Source organism: Syngnathus typhle, linkage group LG3 (genome assembly GCF_033458585.1).
Source record: "Syngnathus typhle isolate RoL2023-S1 ecotype Sweden linkage group LG3, RoL_Styp_1.0, whole genome shotgun sequence".
Taxonomy (NCBI): Eukaryota; Metazoa; Chordata; class Actinopteri; order Syngnathiformes; family Syngnathidae; genus Syngnathus; species Syngnathus typhle.
This window is the reverse complement of record NC_083740.1, coordinates 18,027,291-18,048,204: the sequence shown is the minus strand read 5'-3', so window position 1 is coordinate 18,048,204 and position 20,914 is coordinate 18,027,291. Positions and strand designations below refer to the sequence as shown.

The 20,914-nt window shown below is 41.3% G+C and overlaps 1 protein-coding gene across 1 annotated transcript in view; it reads left to right on the top strand.

Moving 5' to 3' along the window:
- LOC133151242 (multidrug and toxin extrusion protein 1-like) overlaps positions 1-20,914 on the top strand; it is a 259,852-nt gene that overhangs the window by 22,445 nt on the left and 216,493 nt on the right. Inside the window, exons 3-10 of the mRNA XM_061274104.1 lie at positions 2,198-2,266; positions 2,446-2,594; positions 3,270-3,312; positions 3,393-3,437; positions 3,560-3,657; positions 3,949-4,046; positions 4,351-4,532; positions 5,273-5,381. Coding sequence (XP_061130088.1) covers positions 2,198-2,266; positions 2,446-2,594; positions 3,270-3,312; positions 3,393-3,437; positions 3,560-3,657; positions 3,949-4,046; positions 4,351-4,532; positions 5,273-5,381 — 793 coding nt within the window. The remainder of the gene's footprint in view (positions 1-2,197; positions 2,267-2,445; positions 2,595-3,269; positions 3,313-3,392; positions 3,438-3,559; positions 3,658-3,948; positions 4,047-4,350; positions 4,533-5,272; positions 5,382-20,914) is intronic.

Genomic DNA, 20,914 nt, shown 5'->3' with positions numbered 1-20,914 from the left:
ACATTCTTTCCCCTTATCTGTCTGCAGTCGTGGTGGTATCCCGCTAACTGTTAAGATATCTTCAAACCCCCGGGACACATGTGGAGCTGATTTGGAACACATCAATTGTGGTCAGTAAATATTTGAATCCGTCATTGTGATTGAGCATGTGCAGCATGACTCAAGTGTGTCAGTTTGTGGGACTTTTGAAATGTTTGCTAGGGTTTTCAAACTGTGAAGTGGCTTGTTTAAAGCTGGAAAACATTGGGTAAATAGACTGTTGGCCATAATTATAGTTCTCAAAATGAATTACTTTTATCACTTTTAACCTAAGGCACAGAGTTCATCATGCATCAGGCATAGATGAAATGACGTCATAACATTTGCTTGCCACTGTAAAATAAGACATTGTATTCCAAATTTATGAGCAACGGCGTATTAAATGTTGATAACATTTTCTTGCCGCTGTAAAACAAGATCATTGTATTCCAAATCTATGAGCAACAGCGTATTAAATGTTCATAAAATGATCTTAGAATGATGTAATTGGCAAGATAATGTATATATTTACCCAACAAGTCAAAGACAAATTGACCAAGCAAATTTGTCTGCAATAGCCACATGATCTAAAATAATGAATTATCAGACAAAATTTAGATTTTGTTGGAAAGACAAGATTGACTCAACAGTGAGATGTGTTTGTTTCTGTGTGTATTTTGCACGTTCTTCCGAAGTGGTTCTTTACTACCCAGATGTTCTGTGAGCCAGCCTCAAGGGTTCAGGGGAGGTCAAAGAACAAACACAGTCTGTTTTGTCCACACCACTTGTATGATTTGTGACAATAAGAAAACAACACTCCCATCCTTTTGACGTATCTAAATTGTTTTAAAACATAGTAGCAAAAAGGTAGCTGACTGATACAAAAATATGTGAGGGTGGTCATTTCCAAAGTGAAGCAGAGCATTCCTGAACTTATTGCTGAAAGGCAACAGCAGAAGTTACATTATAATGTTTTTTGTTTTTTTTTTGTTGTAGAATGCCAGTTGAGGAGAAGCAGCTGTGGTTGAATTCCAAGTTGTGACAGGGCTTTGACATTCTGAATTTGGATTTGCCACCTCTAGTTTTAGTCAACAAAAACTGGTGACATTTTGAGTCAGAGATACGATGAAAAATCATATTTAACGAGCTGAAATAGATGGTAAAACTTTGCTTCTCTGACTTAATTGTTGGGTAAATAGTGATCTCACCAGTGAGAGTTATAGACAAACTGTTCAATAACAAATTAATGTGTTTGTTTTATTACAATATTTGTACAGCGTGTATAACATATACAGTATACACAGACATAATATACTATAAAAAAATATTAATTTCATAACCTCTGTTTTCAAATGAGCAGGATAAGTGCTATGCATTTATCGATGAGTAAAACTGATTGAAACGACCATGGAGTAATATCAAAATAAATACATTTTAAATCAACCCCAAAGGCTTCTGTATGAAACTCAGTGCCAAAGACAAAAACAAAGGACATTCTCACTATAATTATTATTAGTTTTGGTTAGTTTGGGGAAATGTAAAGAGTAAGTTGTTAATTTTTTGTTTTTATAAAACCATTTTTGTTTTATTCCGTTAACAACACTCCCATCCTTTTGACGTATCTAAATTGTTTTCAAAAATAGTAGCAAAAAAAAAGTAGCTAACTGATACAAAAATATGTGAGGGTGGTAATTTCCAAAGTGAATCAGAGCATTCCTGAACTTATTGCTGAAAGGCAACAGCAGAAGTTACATTTTTGCGTGTGTGTGTTTTTTTTTTATTGTAGTAAGAAGTAAGTTGTTATTTTTTTGTTCCGTAAACAAAATGTTTCATCAATTTTAGTCTTAGTTATTTAGTTAGTAAAATAACTTTGCCTGGCAGATTGTAGGCTCTTTTCTATAGTTGGCCGTTGTAATTAAAGATATAAGCTAATGTGTAGTACTTCAATGCAAAGGGTGACACTGGGAATCCCACAATTAAGAGGTAGTGCTTTTTGAATGCCAGAAGTTTTGATTATTTTTCCATGAGATGGTGCCTTGGTGACAGGAAATTTACTATGGAAAAACATTGTAAATTAGCTTATTTGAGAGGGACGTTTGACTGAATGCTGTGCTCAAACCTCTGTGTCAAAGAAATATCGTAATACGCCATGTCTTTATTAATGCTTCTTTAATTGCAGGTGGTTAATGCGACTGGCATTGCCGTTGGGACTGGCTTGTCATTGACTTGTGACACCCTTATACCTCAGGTAGTGCCCTCAAGAAAGGTTGCACTTTTGTGAAACAAAGCCTCTTTGGGCTCACTCTCAGCTCCACTTCAAAACAGTTCAACCTTGGATTTTATCAAGATTTCTTCCATCTATCAAAACTACAGTATTCATTAGTGGGCTTCCGGTGTTGCTATTTATTTGATTCTGCTCTTGTGTAGACCTTTGGAAGTGGAAACCCGAAGCGTGTGAGGGTGATCCTTCAGAGAGGGGTTCTGATTATCCTTCTAGCGTGTTTCCCCTGCTGGGCTGTTCTCATCAATACTGAAAATTTTTTACTTGCCGTTAAACAGAGCCATGAGGTTGCCAGGTAAGTCGCGTTTTAATCCTCCCATCACCTTCAGCATTTTTTTTTTATTCATTTTTATTATTATTTTTTATTAGTTAACTATTGGTATAATAAATACATAAAGAAGGTAATGCATCCATCAGACTATTATTACTCATATCATTTAGTGGTCAAGCGATTAAAATATTTAATAATCAGGATTAATCTCTTTTTTATTGTTCACTCATTGTTAATCACACATTGTATATATTGTAAAAAAAATCCCTTGAGTTTTAGCAAAGTGTATTACCATTAACATGAAGAAGAGGTTTGATTTTCTTATGCAGACTCATTTTTTATTTAATTGGATTCAGTTTATAAAAAGTCACACAAACTCAAAATTTGGGCAATATAAAAAAATACAACATGCATTCAGCATGTAAGCATCCATCTCCATGCATGATTATGCACCACAGCGGTGCACACAGTTCTTTGGCCTGAGCCAAAGTTGACAGCAGAGTTCAGTGTTTTACTTCAATAAATATCATTGGTGACGTTTGTCCGAGCGTGTCTGCAATATAATGGGTAGAATTTTGAAACCGAGATACCTTACAATATCGTGACATCCTAAACATTACTTTAATATAATAATGCATGGGATCTATATTTTAATGTCTACATACCGCAATTTCATGTGACGTTTTGTGTGCTTCACAGTCTGGCACAAGTGTATGTGAAGATCGTCATGCCTTTTCTGCCAGTGAGTTCACTTTTGTCTCTGTCCATAAGTTATGTAGACTGCTTCTGTCATGTAGTAAGATTATGATTTTTCTCCATCAGGCGACATTTATGTACCAGCTGCTGGGAAGATATCTTCAGAACCAGGTGCTGTGTAGCAATACAATATTTTTTAAATGAAAGTTAATAATAGACATAATACATTTCAAGAGCCTGCGTGCGCGTGTGTGTGCGTCCGTTGTTTTGTTTTTGTTTTGTTTGTTTTGCAGGGAATTATTTGGCCTCAAGTCGTAACCGGTGTAATTGGAAACATTTTAAACGCATTCATCAATTATGTTTTCCTCCATCCTCTGCAACTGGGAGTTCCGTAAGTTTCCCAGAATATATATATTTTTTATTTACAAAAATACAGATCTTGTATGTTTTGCAAATACGTTGCAGATCAACTTTCAATTAGTGTAATATTTACTCCGTATCATTAACATGCAGAGGTGTTTATATTTTTATGCTGATATTAATTCCCACAATGCAATGCACACTCTACTTGCCTAAATGTGTTTTGAAGGTATTTTTATTTCAGTGTTACTACTCTTACTGCTCTTAACCACTCTAATTTCATACCTGTGTTTAAAACATTCTATGTTTGTGTTTGTTAAAGTGGGTCTGCCGGAGCAAATTTTATCTCACAGTGTTTTCTTTCCATCGCCCTACTGGCCTATATTTGGTGGAAGGGGTTACACAAACCCACATGGGGAGGTCAGTTGCCTTCTAACTTTCAATGCAATGATGAATGGATAAGTGTATGCATCTTATTAAGTTATAATAGTACACTACCTGTACAGTGTACAGTATTTATAGTTACTCCTACAGTTAGTGTCGTATGTGATGATGTTTCAACTAAATTGTTAATGACTGTAGCTCTACATGGAGATGGGCAGATTAAATGATGGAGGCAGTCACGATGGTCAAAAGTAGTGGTTTCACATCATATAATCAAATGTAACACTTCAAGTCTCATTAAAACACAGATTTGTTGATGACTTATATTTTTGATCCTCAGGCTGGTCACGTGAGTGTCTCGAGGAGTGGGGACCCTTTGTCAAGCTGGCCATGCCAAGCATGCTCATGTTTTGCCTTGAGTGGTGGGCATTTGAACTGGGAGGATGTCTTGCTGGCATGATTAGTGAAGTTGAGTTGGGAGCTCAATCTGCGGTCTATAACCTGACTCTTGTGGCTTTGGTGGTAAGTCAAATGGAATTCATGTCATTCAGTGGTGGCCAACTCAATTAGGATTAAAAGTCAGACTGTGTTTCTTGAACCTAAACATTATCTTTGTAAAAAGAGATATTGTGAAGATTTTGTATCCACAACAAATAAATTTGCTGGTCTGTGGATTTAGCTATGGGACGTATCGTAAATTTTAAACCATTGCTAAATAGCGCTGATCTTTTCTGATCTCGGTTTAGACGGTAGGAGACTCAACTATTTTTTGCAATCATTTTTAGGTTTGGAGAGCAGAATTCTCCGTTTCGCTGCACAAAATATACAATTCTATAAAGCAGAAGTCCCAACCACCAGCAACCCTGTCTGTGATTATCTTCTAAAGTGGAACATGCGCCTTCATTCAGCCACTGAGAACTAAGCCAAGTCGAGAACGGAGCAGGCTAACAGGGATACCGTATCTTTCCAATAAATACTATAAGCCAGTCAATCAAAATTTAGGACCAATTTTGAAATATAGGAGCTATCTGCTCAGTTCTTTTCCTTCCAATTTCCAAGATGGCTGTGCAGATGAAACCAGGCTTCACAATATTAATATATAAAATATTAATCATTGAAAAATTGACCGACTGACAGAAAAAAAGCTAGCCAAAGAGTCGCATGTGTTTTATAGAGCGTTATGTTGGCCACTCTGATCTACATTATGGAATTTTGAATGACTCAAAAGTGTTTCTGATTCTATACATTTTTGACTTTTTCAGTTCCCCATTGGAATGGCAACTGCAGCTAGTGTCCATGTAGGGAAAGCTCTTGTTGAAGGAAACAGTGTGCAAGCCAAGTTGTCTTGTAAAGTTTCCATCATCTGTACATGTAAGGGCAAAAACACAGACGAACAAGACAGCTTACGGCCAAACTATTCAGCCCACTGGTTGTCACTGCAATAAAAAGAGAACAAGCCAGTGACGTGGAATGACATCTGTCTCATGGCCCCTCAAATGAGCTGATTTGCCATCCATGCCAAAAATTATGCTGTAAAATGAATTTGGAGAGGGTTAAATGCAAAAACATTCATGGATCACGATGAGTTACCATTTCATGAATTTTATTCAGTTTGTCTCTTTCCCATTGTAGCTGCAGTCGACCTTTGTTTTGGACTTATCCTTACACTATCCAGAAATGTAGTTGGCTACATTTTCACCACAGATCCGTGAGTCATCTCACCTTCACTTGATAATATAACAAATTTGCCACACGCTTACCTTGACATTAACATTGTATTGTATTTTGGTTTTTTTCCAACTTTATCTTTCCTTCAGAAACATTTTAAAGAGGACTGCTGATGTCATGGTTGTTTTTTGGGTCATGCATCTTGCTCATGCTATTGCGGTGAGAAAATTAATTTCATGGGAAAGTGATCAATGTTGACGTCTGAAAGAATTAATTGCAATTCTCATCAAAGACTGTGAGTGGAGGTGTTTTTCGAGGAGTTGGAAAACAAAAGGTCGGTGCTGTGTCCAACCTGGTTGGACACTACTTCATTGGCTTTCCAATAGGTGTGTCTTTATTGTTTAAGACACAATTGGGCGTTGTAGGTAAGAAACAAGCATAATCGTGTTTTACATTACACAATCATCCCAACAGTGTGACTCATGAGATTCTGTTTGCTTCTGTTGATTCTTGAACAGGACTTTGGACTGGTCTTACGATCTGTGTGGTACTGCGGGCCATTTCCTTCGTGACATATTTGTGCCGTCTTGATTGGAGAAAGGCTGCCGATGATGTGAATAACTAATTTGCTGGAAAACACAAACATGGCATGCAATTTAAATGATTTTAATTTTGACATATTTGTGTATCTCTGGTCAGGCTCAAAGGAAAGCAGGTGTTCGGGACAATGTTGAAGACACTGTGGAAATGGTAGACTGCGAGCCAGGCAAGTCCACGTTTAGAATAATGCAGATTATCACCATGTTGCAATTACGTAATATACTTGGCTTGAACATGCACATACTGATGGTTCTCTGGTTTTAACAACAGATATCAGTAACATCAAAAACCTCAGTAAGACAACTGGGCAATAAATGATATTAATGATTATAATTATGATCATTAATATCATTTATAAGTGACCTCAAACTTTTGAATGCATGGTTTAGACAACATGAAAGTGGATACAGTGATTTGGAGGTCAAATTTGTCAAAACTGCCAGTAAGTGCAACATACTTGGATGAGAAGCTACATTATTGTGATATTATTTGCCCATCAGTCAATACATCACGCTTTTAATTCGTTTCTAGACTCTACTGCAGTGGTTCCTGCTCCTTCACCCAGATGTGAGAGTACTGGTCAGGCTCAAAGGAGAGCAGGTGTTCAGGTCAAGGTTGAAGCCACTGTGGAAATGGTAGACTGCGAGCCAGGCAAGACCACGTTTAGAATAATGCAGATTATCACCATGTTGCAATTACGTAATATACTTGGCTTGAACATGCACATACTGATGGTTCTCTGGTTTTAACAACAGATATCAGTAACACCAAAAACCTCAGTAAGACAACTGGGCAATAAATGATATTAATTATTATAATTATGATCATTAATATCATTTATAAGTGACCTCAAACTTTTGAATGCATGGTTTAGACAACATGAAAGTGGATACAGTGATTTGGAGGTCAAATTTGTCAAAACTGCCAGTAAGTGCAACATACTTGGATGAGAAGTTACATTATTGTGATATTATTTGCCCATCAGTCAATACATCACGCTTTCAATTCGTTTCTAGACTCTACTGCAGCGGTTCCTGCTCCTTCACCCAGATGTGAGAGTACTGGTCAGGCTCAAAGGAGAGCAGGTGTTCAGGTCAAGGTTGAAGACACTGTGGAAATGGTAGTCTGCGAGCCAGGCAAGACCACGTTTAGAATAATGCAGATTATCACCATGTTGCAATTACCGTTTTTTTCCGTGTATAGTGCGCCCCCATGTATAGTACGCACCCCTAAAAATGGCATGCTGATGCTGGAAAAAAGCTTGTACCCATGTATAATACGCACCCAATTTTTATGAATTTTTTTTTAAAAAAGATTTAATTTTTTTTTTTTTAAGTCCCAATGATCGTCACACACGCAGGGAGGCAATGGGTCCCATTTTTATAGTCTTTGGTATGGTCTTAACTAGGCTGGATGTATTTTTTTTTGTTGGCGTTGATTTCTCCGACTGCCCGTAAACGCACCACCGCGCTCCGTGCGCATGGAGCGTGTTTGAAGTGAACAGCAGAGAAGAAAGGAACAAGGCAAAGTGTTAAATAAAATATTACCTGTAATACGGATTTAGGTAGAGAACTGAACTCTCGCTCTTTATATAGCTGACGTGTCTTGCTCATCCGTTCTGCGCATCTGTAATGGCGGCCTCCGTATGATATCCGGTTTGCGTGTGTGCGAGAGCGAGAGAGCGAGAGAGAGAGCGCGCGAGAAAACGCTCAACCGTAGCGCGCCGCCGACCGCCCAACTGCACCGGGCTGGTCGATTATTGTGACAGAGCCGTCGCTGAAATTTAGAAGATATTTTTAAAGTCCTGATGTACTTTCTAAAATTTAAGTGGACCTCAGTGCGCACTGCGCAGGGAGCTTAATTTGGTGCGGTCGCGCAACCGCAGCGCGCCGGGCGCTCACTGTCGCATTGCTTAAAGAGCGCCTTTGTGTTTTAGGATGAACAGCAGAGACCAAATGAACAAGGCAAAGTGCTGTGAAATAAAATATTACCTGTAATACGCATTTTGTTATTTGCTGATTGAAACTGCTAATTAAACTGTGAATTGAAACTAATAGGAAGAAAACAACTCTCGCTCTTTATATAGCTGACGTGTCTTGCGCATTCGTTCTGTGCATTTTATTTCACAACACTTTGCCTTGTTCCTTTCTTCTCTGCTGTTCACTTCAAACACGCTCCATGCGACCGCAATGCTCTCGTATCAGACGCTTGCTCGATCACCTGCTCGTTTGCTGTCCCGTGCGCGCACGAAGCGCGGTGGTGCGTTTACGGGCAGTCGGAGAAATCAACGCCAACAAAAAAAATTACATCCAGCCTAGTTAAGACCATACCAAAGACTATAAAAATGGGACCCATTGCCTCCCTGCGTGTGTGACGATCATTGGGACTTAAAAAAAAAAAAAAAAAAATTAAAAAAAAAAAATTTTTTTTTTTTTTTTTTTTTGTACCCATGTATAATGCGCACCCCAGATTTTAGGACAATAAATTAGTTAAATTTTGCGCACTATACACGGAAAAAAACGGTACGTAATATACTTGGCTTGAACATGCACATACTGATGGTTCTCTGGTTTTAACAACAGATATCAGTAACATCAAAAACATCAGTAAGACAACTGGGCAATAAATGATATTAATTATTATAATTATGATCATTAATATCATTCACATATAAGTGACCTCAAACTTTTGAATGCATGGTTTAGACAACGTGAAAGTGGATACAGTGATTTGGAGGTCAAATTTGTCAAAACTGCCAATAAGTGCAACATACTTGGATGAGAAGCTACATTATTGTGATATTATTTGCCCATCAGTCAATACATCACGCTTTTAATTCGTTTCTAGACTCTACTGCAGTGGTTCCTGCTCCTTCACCCAGATGTGAGAGTACTGCAGAGGACCAACAGATTCCAGACCAGCATGAAACTGCAGTCACCACACTGAAACAACTGCTTTTGAAGCGTGGCTTAATTTTACTTATCTGTCTTGCCATCTTGGCAGCCGGAATTATCGCCAGGCACTTCCGTGTCTGAGGATTGAAGTGAGTCTCGGCAACAAAATTGGGTTTACTGTTTATGGCTTTTTAACAAGCTCCATGTTGTTATCAGTTCACCGTTTTAAACCTGTGCACATTGAAGCATTTGGATTGTATTCAGATATGCTCTACTGAAGTGCATGCATTCTTCATGCCAAAAAGGCAACATAATACTTGTACTGCACATATTTTGTTGTAACACTAGCAGTATATTCTCTTCTGTGTCATGTCCTACACTAACGTTGTCAGTTCTTGTTTTTCTCTTGTATATTGTCTGCCCTCCCTCAAAAGTGAACTGCTAAAAATGTAATTGGTTCTCCAAATGAAAGACAAAGTGTTCTTTCACTGCTTCCATTCAAAGTACTTACTATACAGCATTACTGCCATTTCCATCAATTTAAGTAGGAAATGCCATAGATCAGGGGTGTCAAGCTCATTTTTGTCGCGGGCCACATTGTAGTCATCGTTTCCCTCGGAGGGCCATAATAACGGTCAACCCAAATAAATGAACGCCTCATATTATATACAGTATAAGCTACAAAACAAACTGACAAATATGTTTTTTCAAATCAGACGAGTGGAAACTTTTTTTAAAAGTTAAAACAATTTGCAATTTTAGTACGACATAAATTCAATGCAGTTTGTCTTCGCGGGCCACAGAAAATGATGCAGTGGGCCACATCTGCCCCCCGGGCCTTGAGTTTGACACCTATGGCATAGATGGACTAACTGAGCTAATTCATTCTTGAGTCACTTGAAAACGGTAAAATTTAAGATGTTGGCTCACTTGCTACAGCCGGTCTAGTAACTGAAGGGTCGCTGGTTTGAATCTCAGCTCTGAATGAGCAATGTTGACGTGCCTTTGGTCAAGAAACTCAACCCTAAGTTACTCCAAGTGGAAATTTTGTGGTGTACGTGAAAAAAGTTACGATTTTTGCTGTTGTGGACGTGGCCATCAACAGGTACACTCAATATTTTTTTAAGAACATAGATGTACACAGCTTCATCTCAACTCAAATGAAGATCCATGAAAAATGTGTCAATGCCACACAAGGAAACCAACCAATTTACCAATTATTTACAAATGATCAATTAATCCCTTTCCAATTCGAGGTCATCATTTGGAAGGTAGATAACTGACAAAGAACTACAATCAGCATGTGTCATAGAGTTTTAGTAGAGGTTTCTCAACGGGCACATATCACCAAGATGAAATAAATCCACAGAATCAGAATGTGTTCACAATGCCACTCAGACCCTATCCTTACTGGGAACAACAATAATAGTTGCAGTGACCTTATCAAAGCTATTTAATTACGCAGCAACACGCCAAACACATTAAGTCAGGGTACATGGGCCGTGTGGGTGACTCTAAGCGCACCTGCTGCCGAACATGTGAAGGTTAAGGAATACGATTCAGAGTAAACATGGCAACATAAACCAACTTTCAATTTGACAAACACTCACAAATGACTTAACATATCAAAATGTTTGTTGCATTCACATACTTCAAGGTCAATCTATTACAGAAATCAAAGCATTAGAGCAGTATTGACAATAGTCAACGGACTGAAGCGTCACTTTACATGTATTTAGCAGCAGAATTAGGGTAAGTAAACAAATAAACAAGTAAATAAGTAAACAGCAGATTTTTTGTGAATGAATAAATAAAAAATAAAAAAATAACTTCAATAGGGCATTAGGTTCGGTTAATCCTCAACGAAATAATGCACAAAATTTGTAGTAGTGGTAAGCTAGTCGGCCTCATTGTCAAAAGGTTCTGGCATCAAATCTGAAGCCCTCCTATATGGAGTTTTCATGCTTTGCTCTTACTAGTGTGGCTTTTCTCAGGGTACTCTTCACCGTTTACTAATTGAAATTCATTCATCCATTTTCATTTCATTTATAACACTGCCTATCCTGTTCAGGGGTGCCAGAGGCGCTGGAGCCTATCCCAACTGATATGGGGCGAAAGGCAGATTACACCCTGAAATTGTCGCAGGGCACATATGGAGACGAACAACCATTCACACCCACATGCACACTGCTTTGAGTCATGTTGATACCAAGAATGATCCACAGTTGCCACATCCAATATTCTGGATCAAATCATTTTTAGACAAAAATCTGTAGACTGTTTTTCTCTGCCTCCTTTACTCGTGTATTTATTTGTTTTGCTCAGGGGAAATTGTTTACGCAAAAGTCAGTCTAAACAGGGCAAAGGGCTGGACTGAAATCAAAGAATCTGAAACAATAAATCCCTCTGACTTCATTCAGCACCGCTGCAATAATAATTTCCACCTTGACCTAGATTTGACCCCCATTCTTTCAAGTGTGTTGTAAACGGACCTGTTTTGTCTGGAAAGCCTGCAAAGAGTCTGTTGATTCAGTACATTGTCAACATTGCTTTTTCCTATTTTCATTGCCTTTGCTTGCTGTTTGATTGAACTCTGCATTGTGAAGAGTAGCAGTTTTGAATTTTGCAGATTTGAATATGGCTCCTTTTATCAGCACATTATTCTCTGTACCTTGACTTTTTGTCAGGTTGTAATCATTCAAGTGAAGCGAGCATGAACTTTTACTTCTTACCCTTGGGACAAAAAATTGTTTTCTACTGGCATGATTTGTAAATCAGTTCATTTGTGTTTGTATAGGAAACGTGTGCACCCTTGTGGAGCCATTATCAGGGGTTGTCAAGGATTTTCCCCCAAAACATTGAATTATGAATATAAAAAAACTGACTTTTGTAGTTTTAACGTTTAGTAAATATTTGGGGAAGAACACGTTTCCTGCAGGTGGAGGGTACACAAAATGAACAAATTCAGATGGTCCGATTGGGGTCAACAAAGATGTCGATGCATGTTGTGGCAGCGTTACCACCATCATGACCACCAGACCAAATGAAAGGAAGGAGGCGATTAATTAGCTGATAGTTTAAAGTGTCTAGCATCTTTGCTGGTTGCTGAAGCAAAATCCTAATCTAAACAAAATCCCTTATAAATTAGATCCTGTCGGGGTAACGTTTTCATTTATGTCATGTTTGTCATCAGATCAGCAATTTCTACTCTCTGCTATTTCTCGTTAATTTCATCTGGCACCAGCAAGCTCTTTCCCTCATTGAGTTTTGATTCTTGAATTTTCTCCAAGGTTTCTCTTGCAGCTGTGGCTGATGGCCCTGCCCTGATATGTACCACTGGTGTCTTTTTATCCTCCCCTGCCACCTACTTGCTGGTCTGTTTAGTCTGTAACTTCCACCATACCCATAGACCTGCATTCCAGTACTATTCCAGTGTTCATTGCGGTGAACGCAACCACCTGATTCTGCATTTTTTATTTTAATCTATTCCCTTGCTTTGCATTCAGCCTGACAGTGTACCATATATCTATACATCTTCAGGGGGTTTGCCACTGAACCATGTTGCAACGACATGTTGAGTCTTCGTAGCTGGAATGCACCCGTGCAGTGAGTAATCACTGCAATCCATCTCTCAAAATATCCACACTCTCTCCTTTGTTATCCTCCAATTACTTTATCTGAGGCCATTGGCTATTTTCTTAATGGTTGTGCCCTATTTTTATTTATTTTTTCAGTACAAATAACACAGTACAACATATTGTATGCGCAGTTGGAGTTTTATATCCATCTGTTTTCTTATGATATGTGTATGCCTGCCTATATGCAGTCGTCAGGCAACACTTAATTGCTTTGTTCGTGTTATATCGTGGCCGTAATGACACGCACACTCTCCAAGTTTAGAGGACTTTTTAATAGGACGGCACACACAGTACAAGCACATATTTCTCTTGTACAACTTCTTCTGTCTAACATCAATCCTCAGTAGTCAACTCTAAGGCGAGTGCGCCCCCTACTGGGTAAAAGTAGAAGTATCACATTGGCAGAAAATAAGCACTGAAATAATACTTATACCAACCAACATTACCAAATCAATACACCACATCTCCCCCACATTTAAGCAAAAACATGTGTTATACACTCAATAAAACATAAACAGAAAAATTACTTAATGTAACTCAGTATGACTTTTTTTTTCTTTTTTTTTCTAATAACATTCTACTTTAAGGAACAAAGTCTTTGAGGTGAACAGGGGTATGTCTCTCTCTACTAGAACGTCTCAACTCTGTCTGTGGTGGTACAACCTTTTCATCCTGGGTATTGGTAGCAGGTAGTAACTCTGACACCTTCTCTGAATTACAACTCAGTTCTAACATCTGTGGTTTATTTATTTCCGGTAGTGGAATCTTTGCAATAGTCTCTGGAAAAAATACTAAGCTTTTCTCCTTCTCAACCTTTGTCTCGAGATTGGATAATCTTGCTCTTACTTGATCTACATGCCTTTTCACAACTTGACCAGTACCAACACTAACGGTATAGGAAAGCGGCCCTGAAGTGTTTTGGATAACACCAGGAATCCATTTCGGTCCATAGGAATAGTTCCTGATGAGTACGTCCTCTCCTGACGTAAACCCTCTCTGTTTACTCCGTGTGTCATGATTTTCTTTCTGTTTAAGTTGCTTTTGTTGCACTTTGGTTTTAATATCCGGAACAACCAAATCCAGGGCGGACCTTAGTCTGCGTGACATCATGAGTTCGGCAGGTGATAAGCCTGTTGTTGCGTGAGGTGTGATCCGGTAGCTAAACAAGAATCTTGATAACCTTGTTTGTATTGTCCCTTCTTTCATCTTCTTCATCCCCTCTTTAAAAGTTTGAACTGGTCTCTCTGCGAGTCCATTTGAGGATGGGTGAAAAGGAGCGGATCTCACATGACTGATACCATTTTGCTTCATGAACGCTTCAAACTCAGCACTTGTGAAGCAAGTTCCATTGTCGGACACCAGCATTTTTGGTATTCCAAAATAACTGAAGCTCTGTCTGAGTTTCTCGATTGTGACTAAGGATGTGCATGTTTTTGTAGGGTAAACATCCAACCACTTTGAATGTGCATCCACAATTACGAGAAACATTTCTCCTAGAAAAGGTCCTGCATAGTCCACATGAATCCTTGACCATGGTGATTCAGGCCATTCCCACGGGTGTAGAGGAGCAGAAGCAGGCGCTTTTTGATGTGCCTGACATTCGTGACATGCTCGAACCGTTCTCTCTACATCCTGATCCATTCCAGGCCACCACATGTATGATCTTGCCAAACCTTTCATTTTAGTCATTCCTGTGTGAGTTTGATGTAACATTTCTAACATCCTATCTCTTCCAGGGATGACCACTCGAGCTCCCCAGAGAACGCAGCCATCTCTAACACCGAGCTCCAATTTTCTCTGGTGGAAAGTGTGGTGAATTCTCTTCGATGGTCAGCTGGTCTTCCAAACAAGATGGTGAAAAAGTGGCTGGCTTGGGGAAGGAAAACTTCAGTCACACATGGCTGATTGGGGAAAGATTTTATTCAACCGATGTCAGAGAGAAGTGTCTCGCGCCCTAGCCAAGATGTCGAGTCCCTTTGTCTACTCTCGTCCTAAACCTTATACCCTTGCGCTTCCCTCCACGCGGGAGCGCCCAGATGGGGCTGTTGGCTGACCTATGACCCCGCCGTTGCCCCCCCATCTCTACATCCTGTGTATCTTAGCAGTTGTTAATGGAAGCCAGATGTGTCTGGCGCCAATGAGTCTACCTTCCTGGACCAAGCCCCAAACAATCCCACACGAACCTGACCCGAACATGACCCGGTCATACTTAGGCTTACTAGTGAGATGAACATTGCATGATATCATAATAATAATACACTACATATTCCCCCCTGCCGGGGCACCAACGGCAACAACGGCAACACGAAAAGACATCGGTACATCCAAAAACCTTCCCCCAACCATTTTATGGTTTTCGTCTACAATTTGGACCTATTTGTCTCATCCTAAATCATGCTCAAGGCATGCTATTTAAGGTTACATTAACTAGGAAAGCTCAACCTAATTTAATAGCAAATTCCTCCCTGACAGCAATCTGAGGCCTCTCAGGAACCACATTTGACCAAGATCGAATCCCCCAACCCCATTAACTGATAGACGCCGTCCGCACACCCCCCTTCGGTAATATATCACCAACGCCATCAATTTGGAGAGGAAAAGTTTGCTGTGGCCCGTTAGAAGCCCCAAAAAGTTGCCGGACCGCCGTCGAAAAACCCCCGCCAATCTAATGACGAGGAAAAAGAGGGAGGCCCATTCTACACCCCCGGAACCGCCTCTCACCTGGCGAGAGTCAGGTGAAGGGAGCTCCGGCACACACCACATTTCACAAAGCGTAGCATGAGCCCTAAACACAGCAACAAGCAGAACCATGACCCTCAAATACAGATCGCTCAACATGCAACGTCGTATCGTAAACATGCCACGGGGTAAGCAAATGAGGTCACATAATAAAGTAAATCACATGGCAAAAAACAACGAGGTAACACAGTGAGGTATATAAAAACGAATCGTCAAAGCATGCAAGAACATTAAACCCGTCGTTGCGCTGCCCCCCTTGCATGCACAAGTACGTGCAGATATGAAATCCAGTCCACTGAGCCGTCAGTGGGAAATAGCACTAGTAGTAGACGGCACTGTCCCGGGCCGGCTGTCCGTTCAGTGTCCTCCTGTTGCTTATGATGGCCGTTGAATCCCGTGCAAGGCCCCGGTCTGCAGCCAGGCGACCTATGACAAGCTAAAGCTACTGTCTGTATCGAGTGACTTTAACAGTGCGAACATGTGGAGTCATAATGTCAAAGGTAGCAGCCCAGGCCGGACGTCCTTCCGGCCCCGACGGCCACCGCTGGCAGGGCAACACAACCCGATAGCTCCAGTGTTTCCAGCCCCCTCAAATAATTATTTGGCGGTGATGGGGCAACGAGGAGAAAGCTGTGCCAATCGTCTCATCGAAATCTCATCAGAACGCCCGAGGGCTCCCGACACCTACCCCTCGTTCCCAGAGGCCCACGCGGTCCCTGAAACAAACAAACAAACAAACAAACAAGCAAGCACTCCAGGACTCATTCCCCTCATTTCTCGTCGTGCCGACAGCGTTGCCAGATCCCCCCAGTCACAATGTAACTTCTACCTGGTCCTGGTAGCCTTTCCTGTCACAGATGTCACTGTCTCGATCACACTGTCATCTTTCTGAAGCCCCGTCAGTCATGTCACTTCAGCCGCTCTTTTTCCCGTCCAAATACTATTTGTCACCCCCAAATTCCTTCTTCAGTTTAAAGATGCGTAGCATTCTCAAACCGGTATCCCTCACAATACTGTAGTTTCCTAGATCTGTACCTTTATGTATCCGCGCCTTATGTTTGAGCCACCTCACTGTTCAAACCAGTTATCATTCTGAAACAACGCTCACGTAATCTTTCCAAAACGGTACAGCCACTCAAATCCTCTCCGTATTCGTTATGCAAACTACTCGTCCTAAAATGTATAATTAAACATTTGCCCTGTAATAGCAGCTTTAATGCAGTCACGCGTTCAGAAATTTCCCCCTTCCTTGTCTCTGGCCCCGTCGTCCTCTGACATTCAATGACCTTCCAAACTTTTGTCGTGTACTGTGCCACTGTCCACTCCCTAATCATTGTATGATTTGTCCTTCGTACTTTGTCATTGAAAAACCTTAAACCTTATTGTCACTAAATTGTTACCACGCTTCGCATCCATTCCAGGCTGTTGTCCCCCGTTAACTCCCTTTCTTTCAAGATGCTTCTTCCGCTCCTTCCGTCACTGCTAGTTGAATTCTGGCGTGTCCTGTTAAAGCTTAAAAACAAGTGAATTTGGAGAAAAACTTTGTATATCACAATTACAAATTGCAACCTACTCACCCCTTTCTGTTTTACCACTCCCCCCTTTTGACACATTCACCCAATGTGTCATTACGTATCAAAAGGAACCTGCAAAGCGTCCCCTCTCATCACCACACTCATTGTAGCTGGGCCCACGGAACCTCTAGCTTCCATCTGGGCCCCGGGACCGTCACCCCAAGTCTCTGAAACTTGACTGTCCACCACACACTCGGCAACACACACAAAACTCAGCGCACTCCTGTCAGTGAGCTTATAGCCCTGCTGACAGCGGACATTTGTACACACAAAAACAGACATCAAGTATCAAAACATAAACAGTCATAAAATGAATCCTGGCGCTCGGGGATCCTGTCCTGAAAACCATGTAATCAACAAGTTCATTATAAAAACCAAAAGGGCAAGGGTTAACATATTCTTGTAAATTCAACACAAACGTTCCACGAACGCAATCGACAACCTGCAAGAACGAAAGCAAGTTACGCCAGCAACGCGCAATCCGCTCCTTGGCTGGCGGCCGTTGCTGCTGCTGCAAAAAATCAAGTCACACAGAAAAACATAGCAGAGCTCGCTCATGTCGCAAGCAAGCTCAAGCGTCAAACATTTGGTCACTGTCCACCTAGTCCGTCACCCCGTCGGGTGAGCTCAAGGTCGTCACACGTCAAATCGTCCAAAGTCTTGATGTCCAATACTAGTTCTGTCTTGTCTGACCATATCACTGAAACGGGCCTTCTCCATTGAACCGTTTGGTTGTCGATGGTGCCCCTGATTGATCATTGAACCGTGGTTCCGATCAGAACTCATCACTTACCAGTTCCAGTCCCTCCGATCTGTACCACCCCTTCAGGTGAGAGGAATTTTATCCTCAATGGCAAACACATCACCCCAACTTCAGACCTCTCTGGCCAATCATACTGCGCACACACAGCCGTAGATGATCACATGCGCACTCACCCATCCACACACTCACAGACACACTCATCCGTCTCTATCACTCAGCTCTCCCCCCAAACCAAGCAAAGTTAGTGTGTTAGTGTGTAGGCAAATATTGACTCCTAATACGTAGTGACTCTTCACATTCGGACATACTCGTCAACATGACCTATTGTAAAATCTCCAATTAAATTTTCCATAAACTCGCCCGTCAGATTCATAAAAAATTGTCATATATGTCTATCTGAGGGACTAACTGTGGGGCCGGCGTTTTGAGGGAGCCTCCATAACCTCAGATTGGTCCTACAAACTCGATCTCTATTACTTATCTTAATTAAATTCAATAAAGATGGGTCAGACTATTCTCTCTGGCTTTTTACGTCATCATTTGGCTCTCCCCCTTTTTTCCCGTTGTCTTGCTCAAAACTGTTTCTCAGTCTGCTTCTCTTTATTGCCCCTCTTGGCGAGTTTCACTCCCCCCCTTTTTTTTTTCTTTCTTCTTCTTCCTAAAACCTCTGCCTGTCACACCATCCAACACCTCTCCCTACTTCCTTGTGGTCGCCTATCACCACTCCTTTCATCCACTCACTCGCGCGGTCTGCGCCCCTTCTGCAAAGCTGCAGCTCCACACAGGGAGCGCCGAGCCTTCTCCCTCGAATGAGCAGTTTTTAATGTAATTTACGTCATTGCTGTCCAGATCTTCTATCCTCAATCTCCCTCGCTGTCAATTCCTGTTAAAATGCCAAAATACTCCCGTTCCTACTTGCTCTAATCTGATCTCTGACAATGGAGTTGTCCCTTATCAAACCTTCGAATATCTATGTCCTCCTATTATCTTCGCCTCCACCTCTTAGTAGTTCTTTTGGCAGAATCTCCTATTGGTAACCCTACAGCGGACTGTTTAGCATATAATCCCTTACTCCGCTCTCCTGCTTCTACATTGCCGTGTGGGTGCAGTTGAATTTGAGCCCTATCTCAGTCATTATCTTGTTACCTGTGGCCTTGTGCGACTCCTATGCATGAATGTGTGAAAGTCAAAAATTTAACGGATCCAACTTTAGGACTACCCAACCTCCACTATGGCGCAACAAACTTCTATCGTATTGAGCAGGTACCTCGAGCGTCCTAGCTTCCTCTTGACTGAATCCACTTTAGTCTAGATGTCCCGTTCTAAAATCTATCTAACTCGATTTCTACTTATGTGTGGTGAGCCAAAACATCAGATCTCGCTCTTGTTTCTCACCGTTTTAGCCTATTTGTTTTATTCAACTCTGTTCAATCTCTGACCATGATGCTTCTCTCTGTAGCTCTACGCATTATTCAAATTTTTATCAAATCTCCTCAGTTCTGTCAAACCCAGTGCACAATGAAGCTCCTGTCCACTCTACCCCAAGCCCCACGAAGTTTAGCACCGCCACGGCAAGGAGTGCGATTTGGCCGTCTGACATTTCAAGTCCATATCTTTTGCCGCACCTCACCCTCTCAAGATGGTGTTCTTTTGTTGTTGCTTCAGAGCCAACACATCCATCACTCTCGAATGAGTCCATTGTTCCTCCACTTCTCACTGTCTTTTCTCGTCCCCGAGGATGTCGTCTTTTCCCCGGAGTGTACTTGCCCCCTCCAAGCACAACAACAGTCTTTCTTTGTCTTTGCCAAAGGTCAAAGGTGCCTCAAAGCCAGGCACCGTTTTGTAGTCGTCCACGGCTGCAGGCGGAATCTCGGGATCGAGTTTTCAGGGATCCTGGCACTGAGAGTGACAGACTGGGACATCAAACTTGTAAGACTATCTCCAAATGTAGCTGCTGCCCTCCATTCACTAGTAACGTTTGTTTACCAAAAGTCGAATTCTCCTAGTAACAGCAATGTCGTCTTTATATTGTAAGTCCTGCAACTCATCCTATTGTCGAGCTAGGTTTTGTCTATAGTTCCAATTTAATGGGACAGTACATTGTGTCTTCAGTATCATTATTCAAAATTAACTCAGAGGTCTGCGTCCCACAACTAGCCCTGATCTATGTTTTGATCTCTCACGCGTTATTACCTGTGTCATGCTTGCTCAAAAATGCGACTTAGAATATGGTGCTGTGAATTTCCAATCTGCCCGATCAAAGTGGATCCCGCTTCTCAGCTCTCCTTTCTCATGCCCCTGTTAGCCTGCAATTGTTCAAATCAAAAATGTTATTTTCTTTTAACTCTCTTTCTGTTGAACCTCTAAATCTCTCGTGTTGCTAACCCATCTACTCCAGGAAACGATTTAAAGAAAGGACAAACGAATTACTCCCAATATCTCCTCATTATTGACGAGTTAGCCCCCCTTTCTTCTCTCACTCCCTCTTTCTATCTGTCTCTGGGTTTTGACTACATCAGCACCTTATGGCACGTCTCGTGTAGGACCTCGACCACACAACCATCAGGAGAACACTTTATGGTGCAGTTCAATCTCCGCAGGGTATCTCGGCCTAGGAGGGCAGTGGGGGTACGGTCCGATACCAAAACTGGTATGTTTGTCATTTGATCTTTCCAGCAGAGCTGTACTGGTCTTGTGGAAGGGATCAGCTGTTTTATAATCTCGAACCCTATTGCCCGTACAAAATGACCGGACATGGGGGGATGAATAGCGTCTTCAGGCCGGACGCAAGTGAAAGTCGGTCTGCTGTCAACCATTGCCGTCAACGGTTGATTGTTTACTTTCACTGTTATTGTTGGCTCTCGTTCCGGACCTGACACTACCAGCTGACATCCCCCCTTGGGCCCACCGGGCACCTCTAGAATCCAGGTTCCGGGCCCCCGAAAGGGTTCATCGGGCCCTGGGGTCTTGGGGGATGGCGGCTGAACTCCCCTCCTAAGCTTCCTCTGGTGGGCATGCTGCAGTTGCG